The 19778-nt window shown below is 38.1% G+C and overlaps 2 protein-coding genes across 5 annotated transcripts in view; one reads left to right on the plus strand and one right to left on the minus strand.

Moving 5' to 3' along the window:
* Window positions 1–19778, plus strand: part of LOC121597058 (protein Gawky-like) — a 49365-nt gene that overhangs the window by 3007 nt on the left and 26580 nt on the right. The window lies entirely within an intron of this gene.
* LOC121597059 (protein Gawky-like) overlaps window positions 1470–19778 on the minus strand; it is a 35481-nt gene continuing 17172 nt past the window's right edge. For all 3 annotated transcript variants that reach the window (XM_041922540.1, XM_041922541.1, XM_041922542.1), the window contains one exon: window positions 1470–19733. In XM_041922540.1, the coding sequence (XP_041778474.1) occupies window positions 19594–19733 (140 nt within the window). In that variant the 3' untranslated portion in view covers window positions 1470–19593. The remainder of the gene's footprint in view (window positions 19734–19778) is intronic.

Raw genomic sequence — 19778 nt, forward strand, 5'->3', positions numbered from 1 at the left:
CGCCAATCGAACGATGTCTATCATTAATTACTGTTTAATGTACATTTCGTATAAAGATCTTATGATACGCCTCTTCCACCCAGCATAGCTATTTGAAGGTGATAAAGTTTGGGGAAAAGATTCCTCAGAGGGCGAAGGAGAGAGGGCTCCATTTCTGAAGAGACCATTTTCGATGGTTGACGTATGTTTCACGTTTAGGGGAAAATCGGAACTCTGCGGAATTCAAGTTGATAAATAGAGATTTTTGCTTTTATGTGTCGATATAAGCAATTATTCTCATTACTAAACGAAATATCGTTACATTGACCAGTGCGATACGGTAAAACGGTAAATGATACGAAGCAAAAGCTTTCTTGCTGCGCAGGTCAGTAATTGAGCTGACTCCCAGACTGCCCAGTCGAACTGCAAACAAGAAAACTCGGTAGAAAAGAAGCAGCAAGAAAACCCCCGTCTATCTTGTTACTGTTATTTTTACAATCTTTCTCTTACTTTTGCTTATTTTTGCGGTCTCTATCAATCTAGGTCGGAGCAGAAGCAGCAGCAGCAGCAGCAGCAGCAGCAGTTCTTTGTTCTAACGCACCAGACAGTCGGTGGAGGTTACGATTTATTTATCACTTTTTTTTGTCTGTGTGCGCCGTTGTTAGCCAATGTTCAAGTTACATGCAACCCCGCCCAGGTTTCTGTCGCGACCTACCTCACGCAGAGCGCAGGATGATGATGGTGGTGGTGTCCAATTGCGTCAAATGTGTTGTTGCGAAATGACCCATTTTTTCTCTGTTTGTCTGTCGGATGAAACAGAGGTACGGGGGGGTGGGGGGTGGGCATGACATGTGTGTCTGTGTGTGTATGTGGGGTGCGGGAAATTAAATTGGGAGAAACGCAAACATTCAATCCTACATGCCTCGACGGCAGTGCAAATAATTCGTCGGCAGGAGATAAGCGACGAACCGGGGGTGGGGCGCAAATGCATTTCCGTCCCGAGGGCTGCCTGAAGACAAAGAAATGCATTCAATTCGACGATGGCTGGTCGGGTGTTGATGTTTGTCAAAAATTTCAACGCTACAAAGTGTAGATAACAGCGTGCTGTCCGTCAAAATATTGCGCATTATGTAACGGTAAATTGTATTATTATATGAAACAAAATCATTCATATCAATTGACCTTTAAATACAACAAAATGTTCTACAAAGGTGCGTTAAATTTATGCCAAAATTGAACAAAATAACACGTGCTTCAATTGCACGGCGGGCTGACAGTTGATGCGTTACTATGCGTTATGCGTTACAGCAGAAACTAGAGATGGTCATGCGAAGGCGCGCGAGTGGTATTTATTTGATGATTTTATCATGCATTTCCTTCTACTGTTTAAACACAGTAAATTTAAATCCATCAGCAAAGTACACATAAAAAACTTGATTTTCTCACTTGTTGTGCAGCTTTTAATTAAAACACCAACTGCTGCACACAACTTGGTTTAATATGCTTTATTTGTCAATCAACGAGTACAATTACGGTTACATTGATATTTTTGCTTGTTTTTTGCTCACAACTATTCACTAGTTTCATTTGTTGTGGTTTGTAGGGGGCTTTTTTTCCTCCCCAATCTCCGTGCGCAACTTATTATTTAGTCATTTAAATGTTTTGTTGCCCGGCTTCTTCTTCTCCCTAGAGAGCACAGTCACGCGAGCTTTTTTATGCTATGTTTTGTTACACTCTTTAGTGCGTATGCGCGCTTGGTTTTGTCTTTCAACATTTCATTCTCAACACAGAACCCCCGTTTTTGTTTCAAGGATAGTGAAAAATGGATCGGTGGCGAAGGTTCTACCAATTGTGGTTTGTGTTGTTTTTGTGTCATATTGCATTACGTGCGTGTGAGTGTGTGTGTGTGTGTGTGTGTGTTTGTTTATTCTTGTTTGACTTTGTTGCACCTTTGCTTCTTCCGAGTACAGTTCTACAGTTTGCTTTGTTTGCCATCGATTACTAACGCGGAATTTATCGTTTTGTAAATGTGAATTGGTTACTGTTATGTTAAATCATTTGTTTATAGTTATGTCTTACTTTCATTTTGTAACTCTCTCTATATCAAATACACATCACATGACTATTTCACTATTTATTTATTACTTTTATGCCTCGCTCGATCTATCTCTCTTCCACATCTTTCTCCACACGTCCTTCCCTGTGCTATTCATTGCTCGTAATATCCGTATCGTACGCGTATTCATACTACGCGTGCATCGAATGCTTGGATTTTGGTTAACTAATCACGTTGTGTTTATCAATCCATTGCATTCCATTGCCGCTACTCTTGCACAAATCCCCCATTCACAATCGCAATCACATACAATCTTTCCAGATCCAACGTTTGGTAATGCTGCGATCTTTCGTAATGAACACAGATTCTCTCATACCACACACTGCTGCTTCTCCACTGCTTCCGCACGTCCAACCAGCCTTTGTTTTTTTTATATATAGTTTATATACTTAGTTACGGTATTTAAATGTAATGTTTTCCCTTGTAAATGAGTATCACTCATGCGTTATGCCTCAGTAATACAGTTCCCCGTCTGGTTTGAATGGCAAGAATATGGAAATAAGATAATAAACCGCATTTGCATTCGTCCACAGTCTGCCCTCCTCCCCCTTTCCGTTCTGCCCACTTATCGACTCAATACATTAAAGCGTTTTTTCATATTACTCAGAGTTTTTGTGGGTTTTGTTTTGCGTGTTTGTGTCCTGCTTCGTCTTGCTTTCTCGCCTACCGGTATCTTTCTATTGCTGTTGCAAACATATTTTCTTACAATATTTTGTTTGTTTTATAGTTTCATTTTTTTTATGTTCTCTGCAATCCCTACTGTTCGGATTAAAGTTTATCTTTTGCATTCACATCAGTCAGTCGCTTCGACGCTCCTGCTGCTCTCTTCTTTCTAGTCGTATATATTATTTAAGTGTTTATTTAGGGTTTCTGCTGCCGGCACCGTTCACACCATACACACCACCATCGACCATTATTTTGTTGTAAAATAAGAAAAAATATATGTATATTTATTTGTATTGTTCAATCTATTCAGCGCCAGTGCCCTTATTATCTAGCTTAACTTCCTCTTCTTACGAATCTTGTAATGTGTTTGTTTGTCTCTTCTTCTGTTAGTGTGTATTGTGGGTGGCTTAAGTTATCATGTTTATTCATCTTTGTCGTTTCCTTTCTGGCTCGTGTGTTTCTAGCTCCACCACCGCTCTTATTACCATTGATTACCGCGTATTCAATATTGGTTGTATAATATATTACCACCACTTGCTAAAGTAGTTTTTACTTAACTTATCTCATTTTGATTGGTCACATTTATCGCTTTTTGAAAGATTTGCTGTGGATGTTTACATGCACAATACATCCATACATATTTTGTTTCTCTCGCAAGATAAGGTTTCTGTTTGTTTAACTTCAATCTTTGCATGTTTCGGTGTCACATTCATTTTGTTTGCTTTTTGTTTGATTCGTAATGGATTCGCTTCACTCAAGTAGGATGTTATCTCCTTCAGTGTGCTTCCGATTTCTTGATTATAAACCATTTTTATAGTTGTGTTGTGTGGTTGTTCTTTTTGTTGATTGTTTTTCTCTCAAGTTTGTTAAAAATCTCTGCACCAAACTCCACCCTCCCTTTCAAACATGTTTATTGGTTGCAAAGTTGTATTGTTGCTACGTTTGGTTTTTTTTTCGTCGCGAAATTCATTTACAGAGTATTGTTCTGTTTATTGCGTCCATTGACTTACAAATTCGACTGTGATACATTCGCTCCTGCCTTTTTTGCGCAGAATTGAGAAGCTACCAAACTTGACTCAGTACGTGGAGAACACATACATAAATATCGGATGTTTTATAGTTCTTTGTGATACGAGATGACATACAGAGAGAAAGTGTTTGGGCGGCTGGAGGCCACATCCGGACTGCTCCGATACTGGAGGGACACACCGCACCCCCGGTGTCGTGTTCGTTGCTGGTCCGCGTTAACGCGTTGGTTGGATCCTGTTATCCTCCTGTTTGTATTCAAGTTGTTTCATGCTAGCTTATTTGTTTCATGTATTGAAAAAATCAATTGTATATGTATATATATATATATATTTAGGATGTTGTGTTTGTATAATGATGATATTACATTTAGTAAGGAATACAAAAATAGATTCGAAAGATAATGGTTTGGTTTTGTTCTTAGTAAGTTTCGTTTCCGTTTTTTGCTCATTTTGCTATGTGAGAAGATATTGCGAAAAAACTGACATCGATGCCACGAAGAGTGAAAGATTTGAACCAGGAAGGGGAGTTTGATTCTCCTTCCAGGTTCTTTACACACTATGGTTTAGATTAGTTCACACATTTATAGATAGACTTGTTGTTTGTATGTATATATAGTATATATATATATATATTTAATATGATTCACAATTATTTATCACTTGCGTCGTTTGTCTGCCTTATTGATGTATTTTATCTAGGAATTTGTTCCAACAAGAGGAAGGCTGAAATACACTTATAGGTATCAGTATATATACTTTTCCATCGATTTGTTTGGTTTGTAAAACGTTTTTTTCTTTCTTTCTTTCCTCTTGCATCCTATATCTCCGCTGTTACTGTTTGTGCTACACGCGTTGCTTCACATGCTTACATAGTAGATTGGCTTGTTTTGTATTGTTGTTTTTTTCTGTAACACGTTACACTACCGTGTACTAAGATCTTATGCATTCAATATTATAAAAGTACGACGACGACATCGATTTGATTGATCCAACAGTTTTGAGGAAAGGTGGTGGGCGCAATGTTTGTAAACTGTTTGTTTATTTGTTTGTTTGTTTATTTGTTTGTTGGTTTGTTTTTTTGTTTGTTTGCCTGCTTGCTTGTATTTTCGAACAAAGAGAAGAAAAACTATCAACTACGACACCTAAAAATTGTTCACATACATATTACTGCTACCACTACTAGGCAAATCTTCTTCTCCGCTCCTGTGCGTCCCTGTGCGTGGGTCGGCTTGGTTCACATAATTACGCTGAATCTCTAAATAATAGAACACACACCGAGAAACATTCATGTGTAGCTGTTTCATCATGTTTTTGTGCCGTTTTCTGTTTTTCTTTTTTTTTGTAGTACTTTTTAAATCTTTTTTTGTTGTTTGCCTTCTCTTTACTACACATATAAACACACAGGACAGATAAAGAGTTATGTAAAAGGTAAGAGGATTTAAGGGTAAGATCAAGTCTTTGTATTATTAAAGCTGAAGCTGAAACACTGAATCGCCCTCATTACCATTTTTTCTTCTCGTATGCCGTTTTTGTGTACGTTTTGATGCTTTTCTGAAAAGCTTAAGGAGTGTCAATAATATAGTATCCCGCTTAACGAACTGTTATCATATGGTAAAATGCTTGTTTGGGGCGGGATGGTGTTTCCTCACAAATCCAAATTATCATGTTGAACAAACCAAAAATCACATGGAATATATTAACGCTCTGACATTGGGAGGATAATTTGTAACAAAACCATTAACCTTCTTCACAAAAAGCAGCTGCTTAGTAACTGTGTTTTATACTAATTTTACAAATTTTGACTAGCTTACAGCTTCCCACTGGTAAAGCGCAGTAGTAGGTGGTTCCATATTATAAGCCGCTCCACTGCGGAGTTGCTGGCTATTGCTTTTGCGTAGTCTTTATTTGCTTTTCGAAGCATCGCTGGAGAGGTATGTATGAGTTTGATTATCGGATGTGATTGATTTTAGAGTAGCGACTAGGATAAAGAGGGGGCTGGAAAGTGTAGGATTTTGGTGGCCCTGTTGGATAGGACATCAACCATTTACGGTTCATTAGCCGTTAGCGTTAGCCCCGTTATCGTTTTGCTGCGGGGAGATCTTGGAGTCCTAGTAAAACCTGGCGACCAATCGGTAGAATTTTGATTTCACTTTTGGCACACATTTTGCAGCAGCTACCAAAGCTGCTCGAGCTCTCCGACATTTCGATCTAAACACGTTGGTCATTTAAAAGATAAGCATTTGTACGAAATTAACTTCGTCGTTTTTGCCAAACATTTCACAATACAAGAGGGAGGGATGCTCTGCTACTGTTCAAACCGTATGATGCTGGGTTTTTTTTTCCTCCTAATTTCCATGGATAGTTTAAAGCTCGAACACATCGACCATTCTGTTTAACGAAAACTAGCACACTTAACGCACGTCCGCAACTCAACTGACATTGATTTACTCTGCTAATCTTTAGAATTTCGTATTGTATTGTGTTTTACTCGACATTTTGTTTCTCATTGTTGTTATATATTTGAGTTCATCTATTTTGAATTATTTAAGTTATTCCCTCTTCCGGTATTCATTTAGTGTTTAGATGTTTGGTATTGTGTGGTAGTTCAAAACGCTATAAAAACAAGGAACATTTTCACATATTTATATTCTAGCGAATCCATTTATCTTTTCTCCAGGATTTGTAACATTAACGCGCCAGAATGCACCATTCATCAATACTAATTAAGCCCTGTTTGTGGCCTTATTTGGTGATTTTAAGTTAGCGATACCGGCTCGGGTACGTGACCATACGCCGTCGTCCAGGTTAAAGTTTAGCATCAAACACACATGTCATTTATCTAGTTATTTAGTAGTTTTCTTTATTTTAGTGCTGTTTCTCTCCAGGTGAGCGGTCCAACCCAGATCGCTAAGGCTTCCTGGGGATGTCGTCGGCTCGTTATTGGTTGAAGGCAAATCAAAAACTAATAATCTTCCAAGCCCGCTCCCTACGCGTGCGCTCCCTGTTTGTCAGTACACGTTTGGTTCCATTCCTACAAACTACTGTGTCCCGCTTAGTGTAAGATATTTCTCCTAATTGTAATTCTTATATAAACAAAATGTCACAAGAACACAGCTGCCAGCTGCCAGCTGTCTCCTCTACCAATGTAGTGTTGTGTTTACTATTTACTATCTTCCTTATCAAGGACTTAATTTGCTACTCTTTTTGTGTCTTCTTCCCTTTCCACTCTTTAGTTGGAAGCTTCACGGTAAGCTTATTCTCTCACATCAACTGTTGTACGATTAAGCACACAAACACACACATCCACACACTACACGCTACTGCGGTTTGCTACGGTTGATATCGATTCATCTATCATTTTGTTCTTCACACTTTGTTTCACCACATAAAATTATTGATTTAATTTCTCGCGCACGAGAAGGATTCTCTACTACTCCTGCTCTGTTCTTCGATTATTGTTTTCTTATTCGCAATCGCACGATCGTTGGAACATTCAACGATCAAAATCTACTCTTTATGGATGGCTTTTCAATCAGATATTTAGTTTGTTTGTTTTTCTAATATTATACTCATACCACTGCTGGGGTTGGTTGGTTTTATTAAGTTTTTCTCTCGTTCATGCTGTCACTTGCAACGGATTAATTCTTCTTCTCCGCACGATCCACAAATCAGTCTCATATCACTTATCAGACGCAATAGTATACGGCTTGGTCACTGAACGAAGATGTTTTTTTTTTTCTATTCCGTAAAAACTCAACCAGCGTCCTCTACTAGCAGTGTTTGTTTTAGTCCAATTTGTAGGAAAACTAAAAAATTATATTTAATTCCCATTTCAAGACGTAAAATAGTTCACACTGTTGTGATGTACGCGGAATGTAAAATAATTGCACTTTCCTTTGAATGTCTCACATTTCACAAAACCAATTCATTTATCTACCTCCTGCTGCTTGATGTTTATTTCCCTACCAACAAAACAACTCTAAACTTAGACAGCCTTACAAAATCAGTATAATTGCAATAAAACATACAACAGAGAGATAATCCTAAAGCTACTTAATCTTGACGCAACCCTTCTCATATCGTCGGCATGTGCTTTCCATTTAATATCGTCTTCCATTCAACCGTGTGTTTTGGTGACATTAAGGCTTCTTCCGATTGAGCAACGCACACCTTAAGAACTCAAATTCATTCTTTCTTTCAAAATTCTACTGCTCAATCGTCTAACATGAATTGTTATCTCTTTTTTTTTAATTATCCTTGTCCGTTTCCTTGTCTTATTACACAGATCCAAAGCATACGCACACACACTTGTTACACTCGAGTGTTTTGTTTCTCACGTACTTTTTGTTGTTATGAGGCATTAGTTTAAAACAATTACAATTTAACATATTTTTTTTCTCCTTCTGTTTTGTTTTCTTAAACATTTTTTTATAGAAAATACTGATTCTTGCATCGATAAGATTATCGAGCTTGCTTATTTTCCATATATTTTTGTGTTTTTTATTGTAGGTGGTATTCGTCGTTTTGTTGCACAAGTTTCATTGCCCGCTTTCATTATGTTTATATCCATTGTTTTGTGTTTTGTGGTTCCAGTCTGTGTGGAAGTCTGTATGTGTGTTGTACCATCGTAACGTAACTAACTCCAACACACATTGGGTGTACTAAGCTTAGTAGTAGGTGCAATAACTGCATTCATTGTGGCGCTTTATCTGCTTTACACGTGCGCTTGGTCATAGTGTGTTGCTTCTAATTTGTGTTGTTTAAGCACCATCGTTAACCGCCGTGATGGTCAAATGACTCTGCGCAAATGTGTTTTTTTTTCATTCTTTGCATTTGTGTTGCGGTCCTATTTTACTTTTTTTTTTTGTGCACAGCCAAATCCCGAGAAAGTCTCTCCTCTCATTGGTTTGGTTGTTGTTCCGCATTGGTTGGTTGTTGGGTTTTAAGGGTTTAAGTTTTTTTTTTGTTTAATGCTGTTTCATTTAATATACAATGTATTAGGTAATTAGGGGAGGTTTGTGAATTTATGATTCATGCTTATATGTGGGTCTGTGTTTGTTTGTTCATCAGAGCCGTGTTTTCCGCAGTATATAATTGATCCGCTTTTAGATTGCAGTTTGTGTTTGCTTGTCTCATTTGAACCCTGTGTTTTGCGCTTTGGCCCTATACCACTGCCATTCACACCGCTGCCTTATGATTATTATTAAGTTATTATAACCTCGTCCATATCTGTATGTAGCCTCATTTTTTAATTTTGCTTATTTAAGATTTTTTCGAATTTTCTTTCTTGCACCAGAGTATGCTGCTTGCTTTGAATAAATCCTTCATTCGCAATTCGCATGCTTGATAGTTCTTTTGGTACGTATTGATTTACCTTAGGAGCTAGTTAGTGATGTTCTGCGTGAAAGAAAAATACTTATGTTGATTTTCTCCTTTCCGTCAAGGTAAATAATTGTTTCCTACTTAGAAACTTTCTCAACTGCGACACACTGCGACACACTTGATGCTGCGGTTTGTCCCCAGCAGCTGTGCTCCTTACACTCAGTGTTAAAACATAATTACTACGGTTTATAGGCTTTCTTGCTTTATCCAATTGCATTATTTGTGTTCAGTTTCTTGTATTGTATGTCACTGTTCCTTTCCCTTGCTCTACTCTTTTTTCTCTTAGCACCTTGTTTCGTCACTCTCTACTGCTTCTTTGTTTTCCTCTGCAGGGAGGTGAGCTTTGTGTTTAATTTTGGTAGTACCGGTAATACTCTAGGTTTTGATAAGTCAGAGTCAGGATATAAGCCTTAACGGAATATTGAACTCGATAGCAACAGGCCATGTTCGATTTCAACAATAAGAAGCTTTCATCACATCTTCTTACATCAACTTGCAATTCTTCTTTTAGGGCAAGGCCTGCAACTCATTTCCAGCTTTCGTCACTCACACAGGTACTTCAATGTGTTGCTTTCGATACGTTAATGCAGCGTTTGGGGTTGCGTGAAACACGGCACATCATACACCAGATGTCCGACTAACACTTGTACCAATGCTAATGATGAATTATGTCAACAATCAGCACAACATCTCTTCTGGTTATGTCATGTAGACTGACTGGTGGCACATGAGAGCGGGGATGTAAAGCATGGATGCTTGGTACGAAACCGGGCTCAGCTTCCGTTGGCATTTCGATATCTGTTTGTTTCTCACTGATTCATGAGCATGGAATGCATCAATCATATGGTGCTAGTTCGTTTCTTTATCCTCGGTACTGATATCTTCCGTGCAAATCTTTAACGAAAAGCTACCAAAGAAGTTGGTTTTGTACTTTAGAGAATAGCCTTGTTGCATTCGTCGTATACGCTCTCTCTATCGCGCCGCCGTCCGATGTGTCGATCGAGTTGCAACTGAATTAAAATAGTGCAGGACGCACAAGATTCGACACATTGGAGAGGAACATCAACTTCACTGCTGCATACTGCCAGTGCTTCTTCCTCGCGTGGCGTTGTACCCTGTACTGACCATTGTTCTTGGCACGCTTCATTGCTAACCAGCGAAGAGACTTTGCGATCGTGATATTCGTCCATTCGTTTCGTTTGCACAACCAAAACCGTTGGACCTAGTACTAGAGTCCGCGTAAAGCGAACCGAAACATTCGCGCTATTGATTGATTTGCTTGACGATGATATGTGTCTGACGTAGATTTGCTGATGATCATCGCCCGCAGGATACGATCGGATGCTTCGGCACCTTGCTAAAGTTTCCGTTTCATTCGATAAGGAGAATTCTTTGGCTTCACTGTTGAATTTCTGGCTCTATCGGAGCACGCTCAAGGAGAAGAGTTTTGCTTCATTTCTGACTGCTTACTGCTCTGCTGCTTCGCTACAAGGATAAGGAACATACATCACAATGAAGAGATAGTTGCCTTATCCGACTAAACCACTGGTGTGTTGTTGGCCTATCCTGCCGTCCTTTTGATCATTGTTTTCTTGTTTCCAGGTTAAAACTTTCCCTACCACCCACGCCCACACATGGTGTAATTGTGTAACAAAACTTGTTAAAAACAAACACATTCGCTTAGCGAATTTAGAAAAAAAAGAATAAGCACTGAGATATCAAATGCAGGTAATTTTTGGAGTTAAAGATATTGGTGGCATAGAATTGCAGTACGATTTATAGAATATTGCACACACGTTATGAAGTTTGTTACATTAAATGGGATTGGCTTTTCCATAAGAGCAAATGTTACGTGCTACGTTTTTGTTTCATCTACCATTTGTCTGATACTAGACTAGATACTAGAATAACGATCACGACAGAAGACACATACGCTTGATCATTCGTGGATCACTGTCGCTTTTACTTAAACTTTAATCTAGTTTCCTTATAGTTCTTGTTTCGCTGGAAATTTCTCCTAAAACATTAAATGCAAACATTTCACATCTACTCAAAAGGTTCTCCTATTTCCCCTATCACTCTACAGGTTTTGGTTAACACTGTAAGCTCTCGTAGAATTTGCTCCAATTGGTAAGCCTCCTCTGCCTCGCGCCGAACGAACGTAAAAGGATTTGATTTTCCTATCTTGTGGTACAACTTCTTGGTTTGCTCTGTGCAATGCACGAGCAATGCATCAGCATCCTTACATGGACGTGAATTGTCCAACCTTGGCAATGTTTTTCGTCCGGGTGGCAGTTTTTAAGGCACTGTCTGTCTTCTTCAAACACACGGCTCTGCAATAAGTAAACCCTAGCGGCCCGTGTTCCAGGTAGAGTTAGGTGATACTAAGGTTCAAATTAATTGGTTTTCATAACAATTCCCTACTAAACTCTGGGCAGTCCGCTCAGTCACCGGGCTGTTACATGACCCACTCAAATGCTACGAAGCTTGTACAGAACCAAAATAGTGTAAATTAAATGGTCGAAAATAGCAAACTGCACCTATCTTCTTTCTATGCTCGCCCCTTTCGCTGGAAGACAGCTACCACTATCAACCACTATCATGCTTTTTAAAAGTTGCTAAAAGTTTATACATAAATAAACTGAATCGGAATCACTCGATATTAACATCTCTAAGTGTGCAGTGTGTGTGGTAGATCGTTTACGATCATCACATAATTAACCCGTAAAATGTAAAGTTATAAACTGTCATTAAATCACGTTTGCAACAATGCCGTTTCCTTTCTGCTGGGTTTAAATTTAACCTTAAAAGCGGTCATGTTTGTATTGCACAGAAATAATATAAACGATTTGTATTGAGAGTGGGTATAAAACTCCTAAAAAAAGCAAAAACTATTTTATAAAAAGTATAAACACATTTCCCGCACAAGAGATCTACTTCGTAAAAAAAATGAACGTTTCCTCAAATGTTACGCGTTAAAGCGAATAGCCAAAAGCGTTACATTCCTACAAGAAATGAAAATTGGGTCCACACCTATCACGAAATACACATCCTACGGTCTAACTGCTCGCGGGCTTTTGATTATCGCTTGACCGTGATTTTTAGTATATATAAGTACGTTAAGAAGGCGTTATAATTTTCACAGACGCAAGAGAATCATTCGGAAAGAACTAGTTGCGAACAAACACCTGGCCATTAATAGCTGACCTTTTTTTAAGTTTTACATCGAGTGGAGAGAAGTCGTACGCTGGTTGGCTAACATATTTTAGCTTGGAAGATACTTCGATATTCTGAAGCTACACATTCAATGGAAGGGTGAAAGCACACATAGACACGTAGAGCGTTGAGTTATACAGTTATCGATGAGTAGTAATGATTACCTAACGGTCTCTTATTTGTTGATTATGCAAAATATGGCATTTTATGCTTTATTTTCATGCATTCCTCACGTGCCGATTCCTTAAATACTATGGGGAATAAGTGATTCTGTTTTTTCATCTTCTTTTCAAACTCAAACTTCAAACAGTAGATCGAAACAATCATAAGGAACTAATAGCAGCAGTATTGCTGTAAAGGAGAATCGGTTCTATATCAACCTAAATTCACAAAGGAAAGGAAACATGTGCGCGTGGTATGGATCATTCAATATCTTAGTTACATCCAACACGCCAGAGCACAGCCATTCCGTCTGCAGAATGCAGGATACCGAAAACACACCAACGGTTTGGTAGGGTTTTTAGCAAATACTACTCTTCTGTTACTTGTTCAACATTCGCTACACTTTTTTTTATGAGCCTCCTGTAGTGTAGCAGCAGCTTTTAAGATTCATCGCATCCGCACTCCGCAATGGAAGGTATGTTATGTATCGGAGTTTTGTTATTATCTCCTCGCTCCTCGCTACTTTTGCATTCATTGAGCCTTCTAAAACGCACCTCATTATACACCTAATATTTACTTGACAAGGTTATCTAATTGCGTTTGGCGAAATACATTTCTTTTTGTGTAATTTTGGTCATTTCATCTCCATCCACAGAGTTTACTGTTTTCTCATACATTCTTAGGCCTTCATTATGCCAGCTAGCTGCATTTTATAGTCGATTTGGAATAAAATCTCTAGAACATTGCATTTTAAGGGATGAACTATATCTGAACATTTAACTTCCACTACTTTTTTTCTTCGTTTTTTTTTCTTTGTTTTGTTTTTGGAGTTTATGGCATGTCACATTTTTTGTTTAACTATGTTTGTTTAGTTTACTTGTTTTACTCCTCATGATAGTGGGTTGAATAGTTGAATATATTATATGATAATGCAATGTCTTATACATGTAATTGCGCAAATACGTTCTTACATTACTACAATTCGGCAGATTCCGTGCATCGGCGTCTCACACAATATCGCATTAAAATACATTCATGGTTTCTGCAATTATGTTACATTAGTCGAGCACACACTACACACGTCGGCGGTTAGAATGTACTGGTTATCAAATAATTATCATACTCCATCTATTATGTGGCATCGTGGTGTACACCTTAGCTTACTAATATTTTCTCTCCTGATGCTGCTATCCTTTAATCAGCAGTGTTTGGTTTGACTTTTGAGTTTTCATGTGCTGGATGATGATGCTTTTGCTTGATCTCAGGACTTTTATTTATAAATCCACCTTGACAGCACCGCCCTTACTCTTCAATATCGAAAGTCGACGACGGTCACAATTGTGAGTGTGTCTATTTTTTTAGTTATAATATTCATTTTATCCTATTATTTATTACGTTAGAAAGAGCACCTTTGCATTGATTACTTTCAATATTATGTTCGTTTTGTGACGTTTTACCGTGTGTAGTCTTTTTATCAAGTGAAATGTTCCATCAACCCCTGAAAGCACAACGTTTAAACGCATTTTCTGGTATACCTCTCTTGGCAAAACACTCACCATGAAAGGTTTAAAACACATTAGGGTTGGTAGTACTAGTAGTAGTAGAGTTTGACGAGATGATTAGAACAAACAAACACTTCACACAGAGAAAGATGATGATAAAAGTACACTTATTATAGTTCTGTTTTGTCTGCGTTCTTGCAGGTATGTTTTGGAATTATGTTTGGACAGAGCCAGAAACACAAAACGATTCGTTTTTTTATCCATTTTTTGTTATCTTCACTTTCACACCTGCTATAATCTATTACAAGAGGTGGTATTGCTGCAATTTATGCTTTCGTGTTATGGTGTATTTTGTCAAAGTTCCATCTGATTTTATTTTTCATGGTGATGATTACTTAACTTTCATATCAAAAGCTTGGCTTTGTCTATTTCGTACAATTAGCTATTTTGTGATTAATTGTTTTCGAATGTTGTTTTTGAGTGTGGCTTGTGACTAGCGTAAACGGTTGCATTATTTTGTTGCACAGTTTGAAACGCAACCTTTTACATTTTACAAATTGTTCAGAAACTGTAATCAACTAACAACAATATGTTTGCCGTTGAGTACGCAAGTCCTCAATATTCCTCTGATGTGATCAGGTAGCGTTTTACGAATAAATCGTTATTGCAGATCATGTAATAAATATGCCAACGCTGATAATCAGATACTCATTTACTATTAAAAATGAGATGCGGGTCATTTGAAGCGCCTGGGCTCTAGCAAATCGGAATTTAACGGTATAACACATGCATAAAGCTGAGGCTGATACGTCTGCTATCTTTGCTTTAGTCTGATGAAATTCCATGATACTAGAGCGGAACCTCAAAACCCCTCAATCACACTACAATTTACCCTACACAACGAATCATAGCCAAATTCATGAATTCATCAACATTAATAACTGATTTTTATCTGAATTCTGCAGCTTTAAATATATTGTCATAATTCTGTGCCAATCCATGCTTCATTGCCAATCAAATCGCACACTGCTACGCTATCATCATGTACGCACAGTTGCTATTTAACTTCTCCTTCTGCTTGCTTGCAGTTATGCGTACACCCTTGCCGTGTCGTTGAATTTTATCGAATTTCGATCATTTATCTTCATTACTTCTATCTTTCCTCTTTACGTGATTGTTTTAATCATTTGAGTATTTCATAGTTGTGGTACAGTACATTTTCATCATTTAATTCATCAATTACACGCTGCAGGGATTATAATTACTTCCTCCGATGCACCGTTCGACACGCTCACCTACTGTGTTTCGAGGCGCTTACGAATGTGATAAATTTTAAAAATTTCTTCTTACTCAGCACGATCAAGAAGCATGGATTAAATTCATGTCATTTCCTTGTATCGGTGTATTCTGGCGCAAATTGCACGGTCAACGCATTGCTGCTAGTGCTGTGATCATTGATAATGATTTTATATAAATAGAATCTGTCTGTATCTCTTGGGCTCATATAGTTCCATACTTAGGTACTAAAATATAGTTTCCCTTTTTTTCATTCTTACTCATTGTGATGCTTTCATGTTTTCATTTCTTATAATATCTAGATAAAATTTCTCCATACTCCCGCGTTCTTCACACCTCCACAAACAGTCACACATATTTTGATATCGTTTTACTATAAGTTTGCACCAATAGCTTAATACTAAATCCAGTTTATCAAACACTCGTTTGTTGCAAGTATTTGATGGTGGTTTCACTTCACGTACATTACAGCAATTATGTTGTGCGCCTTTTTAAGTGGTTATTCTTGTCTCCCCTCACCAATCACTGTGGAGAGGAAGGGGGGAGGGGGGGATCATTTGTTGTCATATTTTGTTGTTTCATTTTCACAATCCATTGCTAACTCATTTGTACACATTATTCGTATATCGCACAGACATTCACATATATGTAGCATTGGTGTTTCCATGTAATAGCTTTTCGTTAACAAACGGTAGTCAGGAAACATGATAACAAGCTTTCTAATAATGCTTCCACACCAATGTTGCACAAACACACAGCTACAAACATTACCACCAATTACGCTAGTAAAGACAGCCATCAGTTAAATCGGCGCTCGGCAATGGCCATTTTCCGGCACCGTTGCAATGTCGGAAATGCAAAACATATTTTTCAACTTTCTGAGGCTATGGGCTTTGGCAGGTTTACGTACGGCAATCTCAGAATTCGAATATACTGCTACCTCTATACACAATGAAAGAATGTTATATTTTCTTGCTTATGTGCGTGTGTGTGTGCTCATCATACAGGTAACGACGAAAGACACATACAATAATAATGCTAATTTTGTTCTTCATGCACTAGCCGATCCACGTTGAGAAAATGTTCGAGCTGACTGATGCGATTGTTTCTTCCACATTCAAACCAGCGTTTCGTGTTATTTCAGTTATTGTTCAAAACATTTTTTTTCCTTTTTGTTCACCATTCTGTGCTGAAGGCTGTTCGAATGTTTGGTTTACAACCAATCATTAATTTCGTTATCACATGTTTGGCCAATATGTTTTTCTGCTTTTTTCTAAATCTGTTGCACACACAACACACACACACATACATTTTCCTACTCACGCATTTGGAATAGACACTAACAAGCCGTTGTTTTTTTAATCGCACTCATACAAACACATACACACGGAGTTTGGTGTTGTGTAAAATGAAAATAAAAACATCAATAATCACTTGTTTTTCACTAGACTGATGAGTTTCTTTGCTGTGCGATTTCATGCTGTTTCCTTAATATGAAATATTGCTTTTAATGAATTACGCACAAAAAAGAGTTGAAGCTGATGAACGGTTCGGTTCACGTTCGTATCGACGACTCAATAATTGTGCGTTTGTGCTTGCCAATAATCTCTCGCTGTGCGTGCAATAGATACTCCATTTCGTGTCGGCATTGGAGTTATAGTAGATATCTGTTGGTAGGTTGGTAGATCGCTATAAAGCATTACATTTATCATTTAATGTCGATGATTAGTAGCAACAGTGGCGACGACCTTCTGGAACATAAGAAATTCAATGTGCGTTTGATGAAAGTATGTTCCCTATGAAAATAACAAAGTAAATGTGTGCGTTTTGCAATAACTTAATCACATATAAAGTGGGAATAAGCTAATTTTTACTTCATTGCGCAAAATATGAATCTCTAACACAACAGCATTTAAATCATATTGGTACCCATTATCGCAGGAATGTTGTAGGAGGAAGTATCCATAACGATAACGTTTTAAAAATATCAAACAACTAAATTCACGAGCATATGAACCCCATACTACAGACGATAATTTAATAACATAGCATGATATCGTAGTTCAATAATGCACAAAGCATCGATTATTATCTTTGAAACTTAAAAAGGATAGCGATAGGAGACACCAGTATTAGACGTAATAGGATATAGATTTGTGTGACATCACTCGTTTTTCGTCAACTTAAATGTATTAGATCTACTGTGACACAAAAGCGCTTCTCACATTCAAACGTTCAGTGCCCGGTAAAGGTACGAAAAGAGGGGTTCGGAAAATAAACCTAACTTTGTGTGTGTGTGTATAATTATTCATTGTCACTACCTTCACTGTTCGTACACCTGGGTTAGAAAATCACAACCTTCCCGACATTAAAGTACACTCGGACTACTTCTGATATACTATCAGTAGAAGATAGCACCTGTTCTGGCGAATGATCCACATCCCTTGCGCTCACCTTACTCTCTACAGCTGTTACGATGCCATCTCTGCCATCGTTCAGTCTGTCTCTTAGAGTCATACAGGAACGAAATGCACAAACAAAGTGGACGTCTCAATAATGGCTTTTACATTCGTCAGAATGAAAATTTAGAATACAATCATGGAAATCTGATAGACTTGTTGGCTATTGGCCACGTGTTTGCGTAATTAATCGTTGGCGTTTGCGCATTAACTGTTCGATCAGTCACACGGTAATACAATCGATCACTTATTACGCACGGAAGCCCTCCCTAAACGGTTGAGATCACTCGTGTATCTCCGGTGTATTGTTTGTTTCAACTTTTGATTGTGTCATTAGCAAACATTGTTTTGCACTACACCTTAGGCAAGTGTGTCTGCCTTCAAACAACTGGCTGAGGCAGGTGCTACCAATGTAGTAATCTTTCTCACAGTGATTTTAGTTTTGTTCCCTGTTTGTCTATCCTTGCTAATAGTAATAGTAGTAGTAGTTGTAGTATTAGTAGTTGTAGCAATAGAAGTAGTAGTAGTAGTAGAAGTAAATGCACTAGATCCGATGCTAGTTGTTGGGGGTTTTCTTCTTCCACTACAAACATAAGCGTTTTCGTATATCAATTCACCTCACAGTAGTGAATGCAACATTCATCGCAATGCTCAGAAATTCATCAATTCAAATCAATCGAATTAAAAACAGTAACAAAATAAATAATTTTCAAAAATACGAAACAATACGATACTCTTTCACAATAATAGCAAACACTGATAATATATCGAACGCAGTGCGTTCCTGTTTCTTTGCTATATGTGGAAATTTATGAAGATTCGCAAATAGTCTCCTCAATCCTACAAGTACATCTATTTCTTCGGTGTAAACTAACAGGTTCGTATGTTGCCTTAAAGTATACATCATATCATATGCATTATATGGTTACCTGAAACGCACGGTATATAATCATTGCTACTTAGGTAGGTTGTTTCGCACACAAAACGACCAAATAACCGTTTTTTTGTTTGTTTTTTTTTTGTTTTTTCTTTTTCACTTCAATAATATTACTGTTGCAGTTGTACTGCACCTATACCAACACAGATTGTGATGATTCGGAATTCTAAAATATTTATCGATATCGAATATATATATATATATAGTCAAATGCTCTACAGAGCGCACTTTGTGATAGGTTTCCTTTTCCTTTCTGTTCATATTTGCATTCATTTGTATTCGGCAGATGTGCAGATCCGCTTACTGCTGCTGCACGATTGATCATTTCGCTTACTGCCAAGCATTGCTTATTGATATATTACATAAAAAGCGGCATGACAAATTAAAAATTATTCAACAAAACCATTTGTACCATATTTCGTCTGTAAGGGGAATAACACGATTGGTCTAAGCGTTTGATTATGGTGCATCGGTATGTTTCATAACCGTACCAATGCTCCCCTGCTGCACGCACACATACACACGTACACTATTTCTTCGTGGATTGTTTTGAGTACAACACCCCGTTATATGAGTGGCGCCTTGAAGCGCATCACAATGCTTTACGTTATAAAGTTAAAACTAACTCCCTCGCACACCATCATAGGATCATCCATCGGCGATGTGGCACCCGTCCGTGCTCACGTTCCGTCTGGAGATTGTACCGCATAAAACTTTGCACATTAAAAACTTACCACCGACACCACCATCGACCCGCCGATTGGACGACAGTGACTGGGTGTCTGATGCCGAACGCATGTCACGTTTCAATGGCGTTCCACGTATTGCTGGTGTTGTTGCTGGTCACAGTTTAGTTAAGCTCGCCAACGAGTAAATTCTCCGGCAGGAATGAGTTCAAATTCGATGGAGTTCCTCGCTCGGTTGGACCATCCAACGGGGTCCACAGGTTGCTGCCACCGCCGGAAGATGCCCATGAAGAGCCCCAGGTATCTGTGAATAGTGTGACTTTTTAAAGGACAGCATATTCCTTTTACA

This window comes from Anopheles merus, chromosome 3R (genome assembly GCF_017562075.2).
Source record: "Anopheles merus strain MAF chromosome 3R, AmerM5.1, whole genome shotgun sequence".
Taxonomy (NCBI): Eukaryota; Metazoa; Arthropoda; class Insecta; order Diptera; family Culicidae; genus Anopheles; species Anopheles merus.